The sequence below is a fragment of the Triturus cristatus genome, chromosome 12, assembly GCF_964204655.1.
Source record: "Triturus cristatus chromosome 12, aTriCri1.1, whole genome shotgun sequence".
Taxonomy (NCBI): domain Eukaryota; kingdom Metazoa; phylum Chordata; class Amphibia; order Caudata; family Salamandridae; genus Triturus; species Triturus cristatus.
This window is the reverse complement of record NC_140595.1, coordinates 318,335,013-318,356,512: the sequence shown is the minus strand read 5'-3', so window position 1 is coordinate 318,356,512 and position 21,500 is coordinate 318,335,013. Positions and strand designations below refer to the sequence as shown.

Here is a 21,500-nt window from a genome sequence, read left to right as displayed (position 1 = left end):
CTAGTCCGCAGCTGAGAGACTGCGATCTGTATTTCACACTCGGTCAGATCTGCTTCCAGGTCCAGCACTTTTCGAGCTCCAATTTCCTGCATGGGCAGCCTCGGACAAAGTCCTGCAAATCTGACCCCTGGGCGGGAATCTTTCTTAAGTAAAAGTCCTGCATATATTCTGTCATTACATTCACTATTGTTTCGCTGGCTGAGACCCTCTCTCCTATGGGGCCTAGAAGGTCACTAGTGTGTGTTTTGCTTGAATCCCGAGCTGCGAGCCATGCTAAAGGTTTACCCGCCTTATCTCCCAATTCATATGTCCTCCTTTGCTGGGCTATGTGCACTTGTTTAATGTCATTGGTCAGTAGGGTTCGATATTCTTTTGTTTTCTGAAGTATCTTTTGGGTGAGGTCTTCTATGGGGGTTTAAGAGTGTGGGGCCTCTAACCCCCAGAGTTCCCATTCCACCTCTTCACAGTTCCGTTCTGTCTTTTATCTCCTACCTCACCTGAAATTATCTACACCCTTATGGTGACTTTATAGCCCTTCCCCAAGGGTAGCCGCAACATCCACCGAGTCGGTAATTTCTGTAAAAAACAAGCCTGTGACTCTATTCAGTTGTTCAACTTCTAGGTGATTCTTTAGCCGCCAGGCTGCTATTTGCCGTTCACTTTTCCCCCTCGGATTTGGTGCTTGTAGTGTAATCCTCAGTGGGGAGTGATGAGATATTCACCACGCCCTATATTCTGCCTCAGTGAATCTATGGGCCATCAGTAATGGCGCAAAGAAGTAATCTACGCGGGTGTACTTATAGTAGGCGTATCCCTTGCGCGGCCCATGGATTGACCTCCAGGCATATCCCATTCCCATTGCCTGGACAAAGCCCTCCAGTTTCCCTATGTTGAGTTGCTGCACTTTTCTGCTAGGAGTTATGTCTATTGGTGGGTGCATGAGTAAGTCGCCCCCCAGGATAGTCAATGCCCATGGTATGTCCACCAGAACTTGTCCCAGGTGTGCAGAGTGTCTGTTTGCAGCCCTGACGAAACATGCACATTTAAAAATACCCTTATCTCTCCTTCCCATTCACCCAGAGCACGGTATATCGCCCCAGGGTGTCCATCCACACCTTCGTAACTTGCAGCGCTATGGAGTTCTTGACTAGTATTGCAGTGAAGTACTACAGCCAGTGGTAAATCCTTCATGGCCGATCAATCAGTATTACCTTCGTCCTAGTGCTGGTGTATTATTACCTTTAATGCGTGCCTCTTGCAGGAATACATCTACGGAGTATCTCACAAGGGCTTAGGCAACTAGTCCCCTTTCAATTTTGTGGCAGAGGCCATTTACATTCCAAGTTAACAATTTGAGGGTGTGCACTGCCATTTTCGTTGGCGCTTGTCTGTTAGTCCCTGATTTCGGCCAATATTTAGGCTCACGAACGCCTTTGCTGTTCCCCCAAGAGTAATAACATTCTGAACTTTTGAACCCCCACCCCAAACTCCTGCCCCTCCCTACCTTATCAAGCCGCAGCCTTGGAACTGCCAACCACCTCAATTAATGGTGTGTTGATTGCCCCTTCAATACGCAGTATAAATATGAAACCATCAAAGCCCTATGCAGTTGCCTAATCGCTGTCAGGCTTAGCTCTGTTGAGTGTGATCACTCTGTTGCAGTTCAGTTCCTTTTTTTGTTGGTTTGTCGGGGAAAGGTAAGAAATACCCAATTGTTTCACATTGCTTAGTTCCTGGAAGACTATTATTTTTTTCAGATAATTTTCCCCGACTAGGAAAGCTCCTGGCTCAAATGGCCTCCCAGTGGTCCGTGAGGATGAGATGTTATGGTGCCTCTGTGATCCCCCAGGCGATATGCGCCTGTGACGGTTCCCTCTCCGCCAGTTCCAAGAGTGCAGCCAATTCACCCTGGCCAGTCTCGCCATGACCTCTCCTGTATGGGGAAGAGGGGGGGTGCCTCTAACTCCCCCCGGTTACCACCCCTCTCCCTGGTGGCAGGAATGCCTCATTTGTTTTTTAGGTGGGGTGGGGACACCCTTTCACCACACTTGTCTGTTCTCTTGACAGTGATTCCTCCAAGGTACTCAGGCTTCGCCACCCTAGTGGAGGCACCTCTTCTTGCCCAGCCTCCTCCGAAGACGGGCGATCTTGCTTGCCACTCGGTGGAGCTGTACAGGGTGGCCACCTACCTGCTCACAGCCTCTCCTGGGGATTCCCTTCATGGCCATGCCTCCCAGGGGTGCGTTCCGCTGGTGCCATCTTGGCTGGCGTTCCCCCGTCTCTGTGTCTGTCCGTGCAAGTCGGAGAACTCTCCTCCAGCCCTTTGCTTCGAGCTGATGCTTCCAGGTGGCCCCCCCACCCCCAACAAGATAAATGCTCTCATATGGGCCACGGGCGCCAGAGTTCAGCGGTTACACTGCTGCTGCCATGCATCCCAGGCCACACACCCCTGTGCAACTAATACTGAAGCTTGTAGCTCTTACCAGAAGATTGTGCCCTTGAACATTTCTCCACCGAGTCACCGGTTCTGTAATAACCTACAACATTGAAATAAAATGATCATAATTTAATAGCAGAACATACAATCATGCTGAGTTCCTACACATTATGGCTAGGTACAAAAACGAATTTGACCACTTTACTTATCAACAAAATAAATGGAGAAGGTTTCTTGCCTTCAGTAAAGTTACTGAGCATAAATTTGAATCCATCCTATTACTAGTTGCACGGCCAGCAAGATGGTGATGTGCACATAAAACCAGTAGTAGTGGTAGGTATTGCCTTCTTACAAGAGACACATCTTAATGCCTTAGATCACGGGATACAGTGTGTGCTAAGGGAGTTGTAATGTGGTTCAACTTAGAGCCACATCACTACGACAGGACCCAGAAGGCAGATGTATAAATGTTAGCAGTGTATTAAACTGTCGAGAATTGCGTTCTTAAATGTATATCTATCAAATGTAGTCAATGTATAGTTCTTCCATAAGCTGACAGATATGATGGCACCTTTTCTAGACACCCCAGTGATCTCGGGCAGGGGATTTTAATGTCATCTTTTGGGAGTGAAAGATACATTTTTTCCCATGGCCGGCTCTGAAGACAGGCTTAATTCAGATTCTGAATATTCACATTGATCTTGATAAGACTAACACAGTGGCGAGAGCAATACCCAGATAGCCTGGCATATTCGTTTTACACCCACCCTATGGGTCATACAGAAGTTTGGATTCTATTTTTTTATTATCAGGGGTGAGTTGTTAATGGATACAAGGATGAGCGCTATTTGGGCCAGATATTTTCTGATCATTTGCTGCTTGTTCTCATCTGTATTAAACACCAACGTTGAATCCCCCACCTGGAGATTAAGGGACGAAATGTTACAAAGTGATGTGTTTTGTACCATGGTCAGTCACACCATAATGTTTTTTGAGTGCCACTTTGATTGAATCCCAATCAATAGCGCTTCAATTATCAGCAGACGGCCTGCATTGGTAAAATGTGTGGAGACGTGACCAATTGAGAATGGACATCATCAGGCTTGAAACTAAGGGCCTGAGTACGATGGTGGGGAGACTGCCACTGACAGGCTGTCAGCGGCGGTCTCCCCACCATCGTAACCAAATTTACCACCCACCATATTACAATGGCGGGCAGGTATGTGGCAGTTGGAATAACCGACCGATAAGGGCCCGACAGTCGGAATGATTACGACTGCCTGACGGACCGCTCTCCATCCCCAGAATGGAGGCAGTGCCTGTCAGGCACCGCCGTGGGGATTATAATATCCCTTTACGTCGGTCAGTCTGCGGTGGTCAATCCAACATGAAACGGCTGGCGGAACCAGATTTGGGGGTCTGTAGCGGGCCCCCCCTTACCTCATGGAGCTGATACATGGGCACTGCATGGTGCCTGCCACGTAGTGCAGGGATCTATCAGGTGTCCCTATTTTGCATTGCGGCGGGAACTGCAGCCAGCAGCAACCGCCGAAATGCAAAATATAGGCATTGTGACCGCCGTGGTGGCAGTCGCATTGTAATGCCTCTTACGGGAGCGCCAACAGCATGTCAGGCGGTCCCGTTTCCGATACGGTGGTGCCACCATCGTAATCAGCCCCTACGTTTGAAGCCATATGGAGAAGTAAACATAAGCACAAACTGAGGGATCTCTACTCTAGAATAGATAAGAACTCAAACTTTCTGCCGACAGAAACACAACAGGGAACTAGGTAAATCATGGAAAATGCTAGTGATTAGAGACTTACAAAAAGAAGGAAATAACTGACGAAAATGTTCAAATGGAAACTACCTAGGGAAATAACAAAGTGTTTATTATCTTATCTAAAACTATTAAATTACAATGCAAAGGCCGCAGATATTGCCTCAATCGTGGGGCACATGGAGAGTGGAGACCACCCGTGAACCTATGGAAAGATCTGGAGGAGCACCACACAAGGACTGAGTTACTGGCAGCCCTCACAGATATGCAACATGGGAAAAACCCACATACCCACATGGGGTATTAACTGAATGTTATAAAGTGGTTTTAGTTTTATTTCTAGGTAAGCTACTCAAAGTTCGCATGGAGGCCTCGGAGATCGGTACTCTACTGGACTTCACAGATAAGCAATGATAGTTTTTAGTAATAGTGCTTAAACTGGAGAAGGACCACATAGAGGTTAAATCATATAGACAAACATCCATGATCAACAAACATAAATATTCTCAGCAAGGCCACTACAAAAAGACTATTTAAAGGGATAGTGATTGACGGTGATTCCACAAAACCAGACAGGGTTCGTTCCCAGCAGCAATATGGCTAGCAACATACACAAACGTGTACATGTAAGATTTTTTTTAATGCATGATATGGACTATGCAGTGGCCTTGCTTGTTATCGAGAAAGCCTTTGTCACAGAAGGATGAGAGTACCTATTCCAGATGCTTGAGGCTCTCGGTTTTGGACCATATATTATGAGCCGGATTACACAGTCACAGTTCTGTCTAAGTGCAAGGGTCAGAAAGGGCGGACAGACTTCTGAGAGTTAGGAATCCAGCCGAGAAATGAAACTGGGCTGCCCACTCTCCCCACTGCTAATTGATATGGTGGGAGGGCATGATAAGATTTGAATTAACGGATTATGGAATATGAAGAGGAGTCATGGTGCATATAGTTTTATTGTACATAGATGACTCTTTAGGTCATTTGGGAGATCTAGAAGTGGCTGTACCACATATGATTAGACTTTTAGATTAATTCAGGGATTTATCTGGCCTCCGTACCACCTGGTCAAAATTTTGATCATTCCCCTTCGGAGCATTGCCTCATATAATTTAGAGCTCACTACCTTGACTGCTTATGACTTAGCAATTTAGGGTACTTATTAGGGAATCATCTTTAACCATACTCAAAGAAAGGATATAGATCTTAAGGTTGATAAAGTCCTGGAGGGCATATGTCACGTTTTTAGCATGACTCCAGGTATAGGTGATAGGATGAGTGACACTGGTAAAGATTGATGCAATGATGATTTTCAGGGAGTGATGCATTTGCGGCACACATTATTATTTCAGGACCTAGATCCTATGTTGACCTCTCTTCTCTTCACTGGTTCCTGCTCAGAAGGCCTTGTCCTTCCTGTTAGACCGGACAGCCTTAGGGTGGCCTTCCCCTGAACATTTTGCCTTCAGCCCTACCATTTTGCTGAAATTTGTTTCTGTTGGTTTTAGGTCTCTGTGCAGGTTACCACAGCTAGCCAGTAATAAAGTGCTTTTGATCACTCCTTTAAAACATGGTCAATTTGGCTAACATCCAATTGCCATATTTAATTTAATTATATGTCCCTAGAAAAGTATTACTACATATACTCCGGGTCTGTAAAATTATGTCTCAGGCCTGTCATTGCAGCCTGCATGCAGTTTTAAACAAACAATTCGAGCTGGCAAAATAAACCTGCCATTTTAATACATACTAGTAACGCTAAACAGCCCATAGGCAAGTTGCATTACATAAAAAAAGTTGGGAATGTACTTTGAGAGTTTTCCACTACCAGGACATGTAACACTTAAAATGAGTTTTTCACTACGTATAGGCCTACCTCAAGTCCAGGATAACCTTGGGTTACCCTATTACATTTAATAAATGATCTTTTTTTTTTTTGTAAACCAATTTTATTCGTCAAAGACACATTCAGCGAAGCTCTGTGGCCCAGAGACTTCAACCATATCAAGATACAACATACTAGCTTTGACATTTTCCTCATGAAATATCGTATAAAGACTACAAAAGAGACATGCAGAACCAAGGCAGTCCCCTCCCTTAAAAAAACATAACACCACCCCCCACCCCACTCCCCCACCCATCGCACTGTCCATCTAGTCAAAGCAGCTGATCTATACACGACTACTATTCTGTTCTCTCCATGACCCATAGCCCCCAGACCCGGCTGCGCCTGGTACTCCAGTGTGCCATGCCCCTTTAAAGCTGGAGGAAGATGGCCCACCACCCACCCAATTATTCCTCTAAAATGAGCTCTAATTCCAGTCCCCTGTAGTCCGCCCAGCGCTTCCATATTTTATAATGTTTACGGGGGCAGCCCCGTGCCACATAGATGGGGGCCTCTAGTCCCATACAAAAATCGAGACCGGTCTTCCAGACAGATATTGAAGGTGCGACTGTCGCCTTCCACGCCCTCGCTATAGCGCGATTGGCAAGAGTAAAACCCAGGAGCATCAGATGGCGCTTATAGACATTGCCCCCTATATCCTCCATCACATGCAGGAGCACCAATTTGGGGGACCGTGGGAGATCCCAACCCAGCACCTCTGACAGACAGGTCAATACCCCCTGCCAGAACCTAGTTAACACAGAGCAGTCCCATACCGTGTGTAGCAGCGTCCCCTCTGCATTCAGGCAACGGAGGCAATGCGGAGAGGCCACCAGGCCCGCCTTATACAACCTAACTCTAGTGAAATAGACTCTGTGCAGATATTTAAACTGGATGAGCCGAAGGCTCACAGCGACAGCCGCCCCTCGCGGCGAGGCCAGGGCCTCCGTCCAGTCCTCCTCCTCCAGCTGACCCACATCCTCCTCCCAAACCTCACGGAGATGCTGCAACGACGGGGAGCAGTGAGTCACCAGGGATTGATATATTCTCGAAATCTTGTGGTCTCGTAGGTCCCCCATGAACACCTTCGCCTCAATTGGACTAAAATCGTCCAACTCCTCAAGACCCACCAGACTGGGGGAAAGAGCATGCCGGAAGTGCAAGTATTTAAAGAATTGGGTACGCGGCATATGAAAGTCCTTCTGGAGCTCCTGGAAGGATTTCAGAATGGGCCCCCTCATAACGTCACCCAAGGTGGAAATCCCTATCGCATCCCAGTCCCGAAATCCGGGGAGGGTCGCCATTTGTGGCAGACCCCCGTTTCTCCATAGTGGCGTCTCCCCCGTGAGGCGATTCCACCAACCCATCTTCCGCAGCGCCTGCCTCCAAATCTGAAAGACCAGTTGCGTCACACTTGGTAGTAAACGTCGCAGCGGAGCGGAATAGAGGAGTGTATGTAGCGAATGATCCCCCATTAGGCGGCGTTCAAGGCTATATGCCGGATCCGACCTGTCGCCATACCACCATTCATTCAGGACCAGCAGGTGGGATGCCATATAGTAGGATAAAATATCTGAGGTGGCAAGTCCCCCACAAAATGTAGACTTAAAACATGTACGCAGCGCCACCCGCACGACCCCAGAGGAACTGACCCAGTAGTGCGTTGACTTGGCGGAACCAACCCCCGGGAATAGGATATGGATGATTCTGCAGTTGGTATAGCATCCGAGGCAGAGCAACCATTTTGAAGATGGCCGAGCGGCCATATATGGAGAGGGGCATGTGAGACCAGGCACGAACATCCTCTCGCACTCTGTTCCACACAGGCACCAGATTCCCCTCCCACGAGGTCAATCTAACGTCTGACAGGAGTACTCCCAAATATTTCAACCCTCCACTCGCCACCTGTACCGCAGACGCCCAAGCACCCGGACCTGCCCCGCTTCCCAGAACCCAAATGGTAGATTTACGCTCATTCATACACAGGCCCGTAGTCTCCCCAAACACCTGCATAATGCGTAGCAGCCGCGGGCCAGTCCTATCTAGCTGCGTAAGAAAGAATAGCACATCGTCGGCGTAGAGGGCAATACGATCTGACAGGCCATCCGCCCACTCGAACCCCGATACTTGCGCGTCAACCCGCACCCACGCAGCCAGGGGCTCCATCGCCAGAGCGAACAAATAGGGCGACAGAGGACACCCCTGTCTAGTGCCGCGACCAATAGGGAAGACAGCGGAGACAGAGCCCGCCACTCGCACAGACGCAGTAATGTCCGTGTAGAGTAAGGTCAAATAGGAGAGGAAACGAGGCCCTAGATTTAGTCGACGCAGGAGGGCAAACAAATATGTCCAGCTTAAGGAGTCGAATGCCCGATCCATATCCGCAAGTAATAATGCCGCATGGACCCCCAAACGACCCGCAGCCGCTATGGCCGCATGTGCCCTGCGTATATTGTGGCGGGTCGCCCGCTGGGGCATAAATCCGGCCTGGTCGGGGTGTATAAGAGACGAGATGTGGGGACGGAGGCGATTGGCAAGCGCCTTTGCCAAGACCTTGGCCTCCACATTGAGAAGGGAGATGGGGCGATACGAGGCATGATGTTCAGGGGGTCGACCGGGTTTATGAAATACCACGACCTCCGCGTGTCGCCAATCCCTGGGCAGGCTGCCCGCCTCCCTGGCCTCCTCCACCACTCTGCAAAAGTGAGGGCCCAGCTGCTGGGAGTACCTCTTAAAGAATTCATTCGGGAATCCATTGGGACCCGGTGCCTTACCAGACTGCAACTCCTGAAGAGCGGAGGTTAATTTGTCCGATAAATGATCATTTTTGCTTGGAAATAGGTAGAATTGTCATGTTTGGTCTCTAAAGAATTGAAAGTAGAAAATCCTCTTTGATGGTAAAGTCAAATTTTAAGTCACAATTCAGAAAATGCTAGTTGTATCAAGTTGCAATTTTTGGTTCTAACCATTTGGTGCCTGCAGTAAGTGTCCTGGATCACATGACTAGGTGTAGTCAGCAACTGGCCTTGTGTATTACTCCCAGTGTCACAAGGGGGGCGTGGATATTAGCAGGAAGAGTCCTCCTGACAGGATGGGAGGGGACGGAGCTATCACCTACCACACTTGCACTTCAATAAGGACTGACTCCTGCACTCAGTAAGAAGTTCATAATAGCCGTTTGTCACCCCAGAAATTGTGTGGCCCAGGTAGGGGAACATAGAAAATTCCAGAAACAGATGTGAGGAGAAGTCAAGACATTTTTCCACTTCAAAGCTGACACCAGGTATAAAATGTTGGACCCCGAGACACACTGTTCAGTATAATCCTGGACCTGTGGATACTACAGAAGGACTGCCTTGCTGCCAGAGGACTGCCCAGCTACTAAGGCCTCCCCTACTCTCTCATCCCAAGCAAAATGACTCCAAGGGCCAGCTGGCTGACTTCCTGCTCTGAGCTACAGGGACACAACAAGCTTCAGTGGCTTACCTTTAACTGCCCAGCTGTTTCACCTGGACCTGCAACTGGACCTACCTGGACCCTGCTAGCCTATTCCAGCGATTGAGTTCCTGATCTCCAAGAGGTGGCTCCCAAACTCCTGGGCCCTTGGTTGGCATCAGAGTGCACCCCTCTGAAGAAAATTGAGAAATTCTGAAGTTTTGGGCTCTTTGTGATGCAAAGCTCTGGTAAACACGACTTTTTGTGCTACAGCGACCACCATCAACGTGAGACCTGAACTTCGCAGAAGAGCATCGACAGACCACAATGCCCGCCAACATGAAGCTCCAGCAATGACTGTCCACGACGCTGGACAGGATCTCAGGTACTACAGCAATGAACATCCGCAAAACACCCGCCCTAGTCTTCGAGCTAGAGCGATGACCATCCACGACACTCTCCCTGCTCCTCACGGCCTCCTCCACCACAAATTGTACTGTTCGCGCCAGATTTTTGGTAAGGCAACTTTTTCAGCGGGACTCACCTGGTCACCGTATTTGGCCAGCACTCCATCGTGGCCGACCTTAACTTGTTACTTTCCCCCCGATCTAGCACGACCAGATAGCTGCGGGTGGAGCTTTGTGCTTTTTAAGTACTATACTAACCTAAACGTTTGAAATTGCATATCTACTTTTCTTCTGATTGTATTTTTGTATTTTTGGTCTCATTTTATTTATTAAGATGTACTCTATTCATCTTAATTGGTATGGGATTCTTCTAGTGTTGTATTTTCACTTTATTGCTATTTGTGTGCTGAATAAATACTTTAAGGCAAAAAAGAACAAATGATGGACAGAATGCTAAACAATGTCAAACAGACGTGGGGCCCTTGCTCGCTGTGCCACTAGATTCAAGCTAGCCTGGCTGATGACGGGCGATACCCTGAAACAGGTCCCAGGGTGCTCGTTTCCGGTCTAGGGAGGACAAAACTTGCCAGTTCGGGCTGGACTGTTCCCATCAGGAGTGAGTCAAGAATGATTTGCAGATGGCTGGGTCTACACTGGGGAAGCGTAGTGAGCAAAACAACAATGGATTTGACCTAGATCTCTTGACTGAGGATGGATGTTTGATTAATTCAGCATTCCTTCCATCATTAGTTGCTGCAGCACTTTTTGTCCTAAGTGGGATGGGTATGGCCAGACTTGGGTCCCTTGCTCACTGTGCCACTGGATTTAAGCTAGCCTGGATGAGGGGTGTAACCCAAAACTGGTCTCAGGATGTTTGTTTCCGGTCCAGGGACGACCCAGCTTGGCAGTTCAGGATGGACTGTTCCCATGAGAAGTGGGTCAAGACTGCCTATGGCTGGGTCTACACTGGGGAAGCGTAGTGAGAAAAACAACAATGGATTTAACCTAGATCTCTTGACTGGGGGGTGAATATTTGATTCAATCAGCATTGCGCCCATTATTTGTTGCCGTAGCACGCATAAATACTTTAGGCATTGCCTGCAAGTTAGGCCTTACTGCTTTTGTGCCCAGCTACCACAGGTTAATTTAGTGATTTTTGTGGCTCACTCCGACGAGGACTGTGGTTGTTGCTTTAGTAGAGTTTCACCCACCTCAACCAGTAAGTGTCACCACCTTCAGCACTTGGAGCAAGAAGACTTCCGGAACAAAAATAGATGTTACTGTCTGTTGTTAAGTAGCATAGAAATAATATTTATGAACCCTAGAAAACACAGACAGCATACCCCACAATTGATCTCATTGATGTTGTTGATGTGAGACTCAGTTGTAAAGAGAACTCTGAGGCAAGCTTCTTTTAAGGCTGAGTTTGGCTTCTATGACCTCCTGCAATATCACCACCTGCGTTTGTCACCTGGTGGGTGAAGGGGGTTGCCAGGAAATGGGAAACATATATAATGGAAAGGGGTTTTGGGCCTCTGAAAAGGTTAAATAAGATTTGGAATACAAGATGGGCAGTCGTTTCCACACAGAAGATTAATGAATACTGCGAAACTACTTTTTATTTCTTTCACACTGAGCACTATGTGCCAACTGAGCATTCTACCATGACCAGCACCGACAAAATGAGAACAGTGACAAACACCAACTGGAAAAACATGTTTCCCTTTAACAAATCAGTGCCAAGTGCTGATGTGGTCTTATACAATTTAAGACAATACATTTAGTTTACTGGTATTACCCAAACAATTACCCACTCAGATCGTTAGCTCGCCTAAGATGTCAGGGAGGCAGGGCATCCACCTAAATATGATAATGCCTCCCTCACCTTTAATCCATTACTGGCAGCATGTGTTGAGTAACCGGCAGAGAGCTGTACGTGCCACAGTTGACAGCTCTCTACAACATTAAACTATGGGTCAACACCTTAAACTGAAAACAGCAAAAAACAGTTACTAATTTGTGGCTCTCTCATTACTTCCACATAAGAGACAAATAAGAATTCAATAGCTACAACGTGCTATGCCATCTACTTACTTATAATAATGAAATGCAAGAGCGCGTCTGATTGTGGCATAGGTCCATATGTGAGAGGTAGGTACGGATGAGGAGTTGAGGGAGGATTTGAGTGACTGGTGTGAGAAGATATGTACTATGCTCAATAACAAGGAAGATCTGGACTCCTGACAGAGATCCAACCTGATCCTTAGGCCTGGTTGCAGGTGTCTCCAATAATAATGTAAATATCTGACATGAAGCAACCAACTATTATAATTATTTATTAAACTCATTTGTATGGCGTGGCGAATCATCCCCAGGGGGATCTCTTGGCGCTTGAGAAGATGACACCCAATGAGCAGCATAAACTTAAAACAGCCAGGTCTTGAGCATTTTCTTAAATCAGGACAGGTCGGCGCAGGTCCGGATCTCCTCAGGGATATTGTTCCAGTGGCTGGGGGCTAGATGAGAAAAGGCCCGACCACCCATTTTGGCCTTCCTAATTCTCGGCGTACGAAGCAGATTGCGATCGCTAGATCTCAACTGACGCATAGGTCGATACAATTCCAGTTTCGACTGTACATAACAGCTTAAAAATAGCACGTTTCCTAATAGGAAGCCAATGTAATTGACGTAGGAGCGGTAAAGAGGGAGTTTGCGCCGGTTTATTGAGGACAAGGCGGGCTGCTGTGTTTTGTACCACCTGTAGTATAACAGTAGGTCTTCCCTTATTCCAACAAGTAAAGCATTGCCATAATCCAGTCGGCTGACCAGGAGCGACTGAATGAGGGTTTTTCTTGCCGATAGAGGGATCCTGGGGAAGATCTGTCTAAGCATCCGCATTGCTCCGAAACAGGTGCCTGACAATGTCTTCATCTGTTCTTCCATCGATAATTTATTATCGATTCTAATGCCTACATTCTTAACCCAAATTTTTGGGGAGGGTGCTTCTCCTAGTTCAGATGGCCACCAATCTGGGGTCCACAGTTCCTCAGCTTTACCAAACAACAGTATCTCTGTTTTGGTAGAGTTGAGCTGAAGGAAATTCTTACTCATCCATCTTGCTATATTGGACATACAGTTTTTAAACTTTAGTTTAGTTGCTGCAGCGTCATCCTCAATAGGGACTATCAGCTGTGTGTCGTCTGCGTACGATATGGTCTCAAACCCACACCTTCTGATGACTCCGGCCAAGGGGGCCAAATGTACATTAAACAAAGTGGGACTTAAGATGGACCCTTGTGGGACTCCCTTAACTGTCCAAGTGGTTTGAGACACAAAGGAGTCCAGCTGGACACATTGTGTTCTGTCAGATAGATAGCTTTGAATCCATTTAAAGGCCCTGCCTCTGACACCAAACTCTCAAAATCTATTCAGCAAAACAACGAAAGAGGGCCTTTTATCTCCCTTCGATCTTGAAATATAATTTACTGCCACTCACTGTACAATATAGAAGATTGCCCTAATATGTCTGCTCAGTCACTGAATTATATTATCTAAAACAACAAGCAGTCATGGCAATGTTTACAAAACATTACCAAGACTGCTAATTATAACCTACACTGACCAACAAAAAATGTACGAACACCTACTCTCAGCTCACTCAACTGGAAACCGAGGGTCCTAGCTAGCATTTCTGAAAGCAGTTCGGATCTCCAAATCTAGACTTCTAACATTGACAGAAATATCTTACTTATTATAAGAGACCAGCATTAGTTACGCTTAGAAAGAACTCTTACATTCAAGGTTGGATGCATGCCTGGCTCACAAAGCAAGTCATATTAGTAATCCTCCCTGTTTAACTAACCTTCAGGCCTTGAAAAATCTGAAAAATGTTAGCAGACCTGCAGTTCTAGTGACCTGAATAATCTACTCGACATTAATGAGTGGACCCATAAACTTGTCTCACATTGTGTGATCATAAGCAAATATTTATTTTACAGAGTCGCCGTTTTCTACATTATCCTTCAAATATTGGATTTTAGCTCGTCTGCTGTATAAATACCTCGTTTGATTTGATAGACTATACTTTTACTCTACATATAATAAACATCTAGCTCACATACAGGGTACACATGACCGATGACTTGCCTCTTAGTTGCCTATTAGCATTGTCATTGGGGCATGGCTGTTTCTCAGTTCATATATACAAACTCTTACATTTAATAAATATACTCCTAAAGCATTTGGTGATAGTGTACTGACATTAACAGACAAATATTTGCCGCTAAAATGGCTACACACATTCCAATCGACATGCAGTTTTACTGATAAAACAATAACGTGGAATCATTTGCACATCACCAAGTAAAGTATTTTGATTTGTTTTGATCCTATTCAAATTTGTTTCCATCTGACTTCAGAACTACAAAAAGTGGTTCCCAGTCTACTGAAATATAGTGTGAAATCTGTATACAGTAAATTTACATGCTATTTAAATGTTGTGTACCCCGCACAATTGTCAGATAGTTCACTTTACAGTCTTCTAATATTGCAGTCAGAGAAAGAAAAGTAAACACAAATCTCCAGGATAAAATAAGCAGCAATTTGTTAGAACACAAACAGGCAATTGGCCTCTGTGTTTGCATCCACAGCAATTGTGACAAGATAAAAACAGGATTTAAAGGCATTTTTGTAGCGCATTCACTTTCCGAATGAACAGAACGCCTGTTCTTTGCCAACTCGAGTTTGCTAGACCATGCCAGTAGACCCTAAAAATAGCTCGCCATGATCAAATCTGACTCACCATAGCGAATGGGCAAATAGATTTCTTAGGGCCTGTCTCCCCACTATTTTAGGAGGCCAAAGAGGACTTGCAACAAGGGCTCGCCTCTCCTAGAAATCCTGATATTTGACTCTCCCAAAGCCCATAATCAGATAATCAGATATTCAATGGATCGGCAACATCACTCAGGTGCACCCTCACTCTGACTTCAGAACCCAAACCTCTCTTCTCGCCTTCAACAAAGGATTTGAAGACTCTTCTGTTTGGATTTCAGGAAGAACCCAAACAGGAACAAATGCATTATAAATGCTCTTTAATTCACCAGGCTTCACCCTCCCTAATGTCATCTACTTCCTTGTTCCAAGCTTCAATCTAATACAACTTTTCTTTGACTTCAGTGAAAGTGCACGAATGCCACCTTGGGGCAGCTGATCTATATACAACATTTCATGGAAATTATTAAATATGAATTCCTAGAAGATAAAGAGAAGAAGCATTCCCTGACAAAAGAGACAGAAATATTGCATCCTGCATATGACAAAATTAAATATCACTGAGTGACAAATCAATGATATCTCACATGGGTTTGAGAGCCCACGAGGCAGTGCTCCAACCTTGCCAGGAGGTAAAAAAAAAATTCTAGTTCCCAAACAGTCAGCTGTGAAGGATGAACACAAAAAAGGTTGCACTTAGTCTTCCTCTATGTTGTGCTTAATTGTAAAATGATTTACTATTTAAAAACTGCAACGACTGAAACTCGCTGGACGACAGACGTCCTTTTCCCCTTATTTGCTATACTACTGCTTCAGAGGTATTGCAAAATATACTCAGACTGTCCCTTCCTTTCCTTAAAGAACAAATAAAAGTATGGGTACTACATTTTGATTTTTCAAATAATAAAGTCTTCTAAGATATATACAGTTAATTAGCACTTTCAATCTTGTTACTGCAGATACATGCTAACTCCATGCATGACATTCCTCAAGTCTACACACTATGCATATAGGTCGTGTGGGCTTCAACACTACACATAGGTGACTTAACTACTATTAGAAGTAGGTTTTTAAGAATGTCAGAAAGGTTTACTCTCACATGAGTGCTGCAGTTTTTGGCCCACAGCAGCTCAGGGAAATGCTTTGAATGACAGTAATGTGGATAATGTGATTCCACACTGAAGCCCACATCACAACTGACTTTAATGTCCTGATGGGGTTCCTCCTCCACTGCATTGTGGCTGTAACTAAAGATGTGATATTAAAATTGGGATTAGTAAATTAAGCACCATGTTCAGGGGTCAGATCTAATTTCTGAGGAGGTGTGTTGCAACCTCTCAGTGCTCAGGGTTCCAATCTGCCAGCAATCCCAGCCAATCATGCAAAAAGATGCAGATCCTTTCTATAAGTGAATGGGTGGTATAGACTTCTAAATAATCTGAATGACTGAAAAAGCCAAGAATATGTTTCACTGGGTTAGTGGGACCATGGGCTAGCTTACTGAGCCGAAGGTCTGTTTTTCATTTAAAAATGTGCGATCTCAAGCTGAAACACCCTCAACTAGCAGAGATACAATTATCACGAGAACACAGGGAGACTAGCATAAACTAATACAAAGCTAAGAAATACAACAGATTGGTGGACACACGTTTGTGGATGCACAAAACAAAAACACTTTGCATCGATTACCTCAATATTTGGAGTTTTAGAAAAATATTCAAGGCAGGTTGTCTTTCCACTTGCAATATTTCCCTCAATGCAAATCTGGTGACAGAAAAGGAAACGTTATATGCAATAGAAAATAGACTTCTTTACAATATCAACTTGTGTAGATACTGAGTTGGGGGAAAAACAGATCAGTGACCATGCTATACATGCTCAGCTGTCAAATAGGAAACAAGCGGGCATGCGAGCAGTGTATGCAGCTGTTCTGTGCAGTCTCCACCCCACAATATTTCAAATAATTCAGCAAAGCACATGTTCACATACTTGCAACATAGATTCAGATCCAGAGGATGGCAAAGACAACTTGAAATACAAAGGGCTATCTAGACTAAAAGTATAAAAGTTATTAAGATGCATAGCTTTTAATGACACCCTGAAGAAGATTGAGGTCTTCAGCTCTTCAAACTAACAGATGCCTTCTGCTGAGAAGTTATCACAGGTTTTCTTTTTTTACTAAGACAGCCTAATGTTTCAATTTCAATTCAAAAAGACTTTATTTCGGTCAAAATGGCCTAGAAAGTGCAACAACAGCAAACATTTACGTCTGAAATTGCATCATGCTGTCAGTCATGATTAAAAAAAATAAAAACAATGGTAATTGTACACACATTTTCATATTAGAGTACATTGGATTTTTGAGATATAAGAATAGGCAAAGCTTACACAATTAATTTCGAAAAGTGCGTGGTGCAATAAATACATAAATTAGCTAAAAAAAAAGTATATAAAAAAAGCAAAAGCTCTTGAATTTAAAACTATACATGATATACAAAATAATTAGAGAGTTTACTATACTATCACAATTGCTACACCGCAGGGCAATCGATGCAACATTTCAGAATCTCAGGTAAACACTTCTAGTGCACCACATTGAAAACAGGAAACGTTTCATTAATCTGAACAGACAGCTTCATGGTGAGTTTCCATCACAGGAGTCTGGCAAAAGCACCATCTGAACCAAGAGGCCACACATTTTGAGATCATATGAAACCCTCAAGCTGCAATACTCATGAGGGCCCTACATACCAAATAGAGACTGAGCGCACTAAGCCTGGAAAGAGGCTATTATGAGTCAGTAGCCTGACTATGGATAAAAATAATCTGGTCGTGAAGATGTGCAGAAACCACTGAGATGAGAGATGAATGAACCTCAACAAAATCGGACAATGGAAAGACATTGGTCTATGCCAAGTCATTATTCATTCTGTAGCATTATATTGGGCGGATGTTTGGATTTTCAAATAAATTTTCAATCAGTAAAAAGACCTTTAGGTTTTAACAAACACCTAATTTAACATATCTTGAATCCCAGAAAGTATGACAAATGAAAAAATAACAGTACGAAACACAGAAGTCCCTACTCCGGTCTTGTGGTGTTACAACACTTTATGCATGGTAGTACAAAAGACCATCAAAGTGTATGTGTGTGTGTATGACGAATCGCCACAAAACACTCCAAAACGTTTCTCTATTTTTGCCTGGTTTGTTCATAGAATGTTTTAGGGTAATCCATCAAGAGGGGGCTGAGAAAAAGTGTGGTCCCAAAACACAAACTGCCATGCATTTTCCACAAACTTTAAGAAGCACTACCGCAAAACCGCTGAACAGATTTACACCAAACTTTACAGGAAGCTAGATCTTGGTCCAGAAACCGTCCTTTTTAGGTCGAACATCAGCGCATGCGCTGTCTGTAAGACTTGGCGTAATTACTGTGAGTGGTAAAATTCCGCCCACCACTCACCATAGGTTGACTCCTCCATCGCTCGTCTTTGCTGGCTCCTCGTTGGTTGGCACTCCCATACATCATTTCCGTTTTTCCATCAGGCGCACCAGCCAACTATAGTTTCCTTGCGCTGTAGGTGGTTATGTGTTCCTTTGGGGACTACATTAATTTTGTTACTTTCCCCTTCCATTAATTTTGTTACTTTCCCCTCCAGCTAATGTGCTTTTCTGTAGCTTTCTTCAGGTTTTGACTATATGTGTTAGTATTTTCTGCCAGCACGGCTGGACAGCCTGGCCGGCTACTGTGCAACAAAGGTGCACACAGAACGAATTTCATGTTTTGTTTTAATGTTTAATTTAACACAGACACTGGATCACTTCCTCAAATTTGGACAATCCCGCCTGTCCACAAAAGTCACCTAGCGTGGATGGCGCGCCCTTCTGTGAAACCCATCCACTGAAATAGAGGTTTCGATATCTCTGCCGCCTCACGGCTGGCGTGTGCTCTCTGCCCTGCCTCTGGCACTGCTTGCTTCAACATCCACTACAGCAGGCCTGGCAGAAGCGAAATGCGTGACCCGATATGCTCTGTACAGTAAAATCCAGTGAGCAGCGAAGCCCTGCTGGCAGTAGGGTCAGAGGGGAAGCGAGTCAGAGGTCAGATTCTCTTCAAGCTATCCTAGATTTTAAATAAGGGCTCCCAGTTTTATGGTATTTATTTTTTTGTCGTTTCCGTCTGTATTTATCCATATTTATTTTTTGCTAATTTTATCTGTATTTATCCATATTTATTTGGGGTTTTGTGCAAAAATTAAGGTAAAATTTGTATATTTCCACATTTATTTAACCAATAAATATGCACTCATGCTTGAATGTGTGCCAGGTTTCAGTGCTGCGAACGCCCGCAGAAGATAAATCAGTGAACTTATGTGAAAATATGCAAATTTCAGTATCAACCTTGTGCAAATCGACTGCTGTTGAAGCCTCTTTACTAAAATTCCTTTTTTTTTTTTTTTTTTAAACACCCTTATCTATCAATCCACACGTCTATTGGCCTGGCAGTCATGGCAGACAGTATTTAGAATTACTCAAAAAGCAACCCAATTTCCGTTTTTATCCACATTTAAAAATAAATACAGACAAGAAAATTAATGTTTTCTGTCTGTATTTATCTGTAAAAATCAGTAAAAACAGGGAGCCTTAATTTTAATACAGATGTCTGTGTGGGGGCTGTTGAGTGCCCATTTCCTTAGTTGGTTATGCACTCTCTCCTTTTCCAAACACACTTTGAAAACGTACCCGGGCCAATTACAGCGTGTCCCGGATACTGCCCACCCCACTGTACCCGTTGGACTGACTGTACAAACATAAATCCGTACTTGGCGCATCCTTGAGACCTGGCAGTGTGTTTGAACGCAGGTCAAATGTTTGCTAGGCTAGGTGGCCTGAGGCCGCCAGCAACGACTCTACGCTGCGAGAGAGAGAAATATGCTGGCAGTGGTGAGCATGAGTTCTTCACACGCACATTTCCTTGTTCAAGTCCTCGTTCTCGGTTCCGTTTCACTTTTGAATAATTCAAAAGACGTTTTAGAATTTTTTAGAAATGAGCCTGAAAGCTACATAAACGAAATCCCTGTCATATGGGGGCGTAGGGCGCGTTTGTATTACTGCAAAAGTTGAGTTTTTGCTTTTGGATCGCAACAGAGGCATAACCAGGCCTTTAAGTGGGCCGGGTCCTGCCGGTGCTCAACCCCGCAATTTTAAAAAGCAGGTGCTGAGACGGTTCCCTATCAGGCTGTCCGTTTTTGCTCAGCCTCAGGGCGAAAAACACATTTTAGCTTGGCAGCAGTACCACCCTTCATTGTATTTGAGGTAACTTCAAAGAAAGGCATTATAGTACTTTCACAGTCTCATCATGTCGGAATGGAAGCATTTTCAATATAATATATAGTTATGCCGAAGGTGTTGCTTATTTATCTTATGCAAATAACAATTGACAAAGCCAATAATCCTAGATTGTTGTGGGTGTAATGTTATATGTTGTATTATATGTCTGGACGCAATGACAGAAGCAGCAAAATACCAATGCTCAGCAAAGATTTTTAGCTTAGGTGTTTTAAGCCATGCAAATATTGATATCGATCACGCCCCTTAGAAAGACCCCAAGTTTTTTCATCCCACTTAAAACTCTGGCCGTAACATGGGCTATAGTGCTTTGCATCCCCCTGATTTAAACTCAAGCCTTTGAATACCTGTGACATATTACTCCTTGCCCAGGGTCCTGCATTACATTCTGCAGGGACCCCATCATTTTGTGTTACACCACTAGTGGATACCCTGGCTTTGTCAATATAGGTACCGTTGGTGACTATAAGCGGAGCACCCAGTATTTTTTTCACCTTAGTACCAAGTGCCTTCACTTATCAAAGTGCATTCATCCAGAATTCAGTTTTAAGGTTTCTCCATCAGCATTTTAAATGAAGTCTGGGGCTAGTGCTGCTTGTCTCATGCAGGGCCATAATGCAGGACTCTGGACCCTCTGTAGCAAGAGGGCCATCCGCCCTTCAAGGTTCCCAGGCCCCATTCACTCTAAAACCTACTTATATCAGTAAGATATGGAAGGATATGGAGCTCTCATCACATTTTGCAGTGGCATTCCATCATTTGCGAAGTAGTGGCTCATGGAGGGAGTGCTGCGGGGCGGGGGAGGGGCAGGGTGGGGGGTAGTAAACTTCGGCATACGGCCAAACAGAGGTAAGTACAAAATAAATAAATAAAACGAATTACATTGCGCACGCTGCATTGCCATTTGGCTGATTATAGTGGAAGGACAGACTTGTTTACCAGTGACGTGCCAAACATGTCACTGGCCTGTTTATCTGTCAGTCCTGTGCAATACACTGAAAAACACATAATTACTATCCACATAATACCACTACACACCATGCTACATAATTCAACTACACAAATCCACTCCACAAAGCTCAATGCCACAGGTAACAATTCCAATCCAATCCACATAATTCCAACATACACCACAAACATCTACTCCACTCCATAACACACAGTTAAGAGACATTTATATTTACAACACCAATATCCCCAACTCTTTCTTTTTTTAAAACACCAAATACACATCTGGAGCTTAGCTCCTACCTATTAGTTCTTTTTCATCAACAAAAAAGCTGACCTAAACTGAGTTTCACGCCACACAATTCAACAACACATTTTCAATCCACACCACTTAATTCATCACCAAACCACATAATACAACCTAACCACAGAATTACACAACACACCACATACATCAAATCCACACCACACAATTCCACA

The 21,500-nt window shown here is 44.5% G+C and overlaps 1 protein-coding gene across 2 annotated transcripts in view; it reads right to left on the bottom strand.

Annotated features, from left to right (window-relative positions):
* TK2 (thymidine kinase 2) overlaps positions 1-21,500 on the bottom strand; it is a 246,922-nt gene that overhangs the window by 161,410 nt on the left and 64,012 nt on the right. For both annotated transcript variants that reach the window (XM_085640007.1, XM_085640006.1), the window contains exons 3-4: positions 16,410-16,484; positions 2,484-2,537 (exon numbers count right to left, since the gene is read on the bottom strand). In XM_085640007.1, the coding sequence (XP_085496133.1) occupies positions 2,484-2,537; positions 16,410-16,484 (129 nt within the window). The remainder of the gene's footprint in view (positions 1-2,483; positions 2,538-16,409; positions 16,485-21,500) is intronic.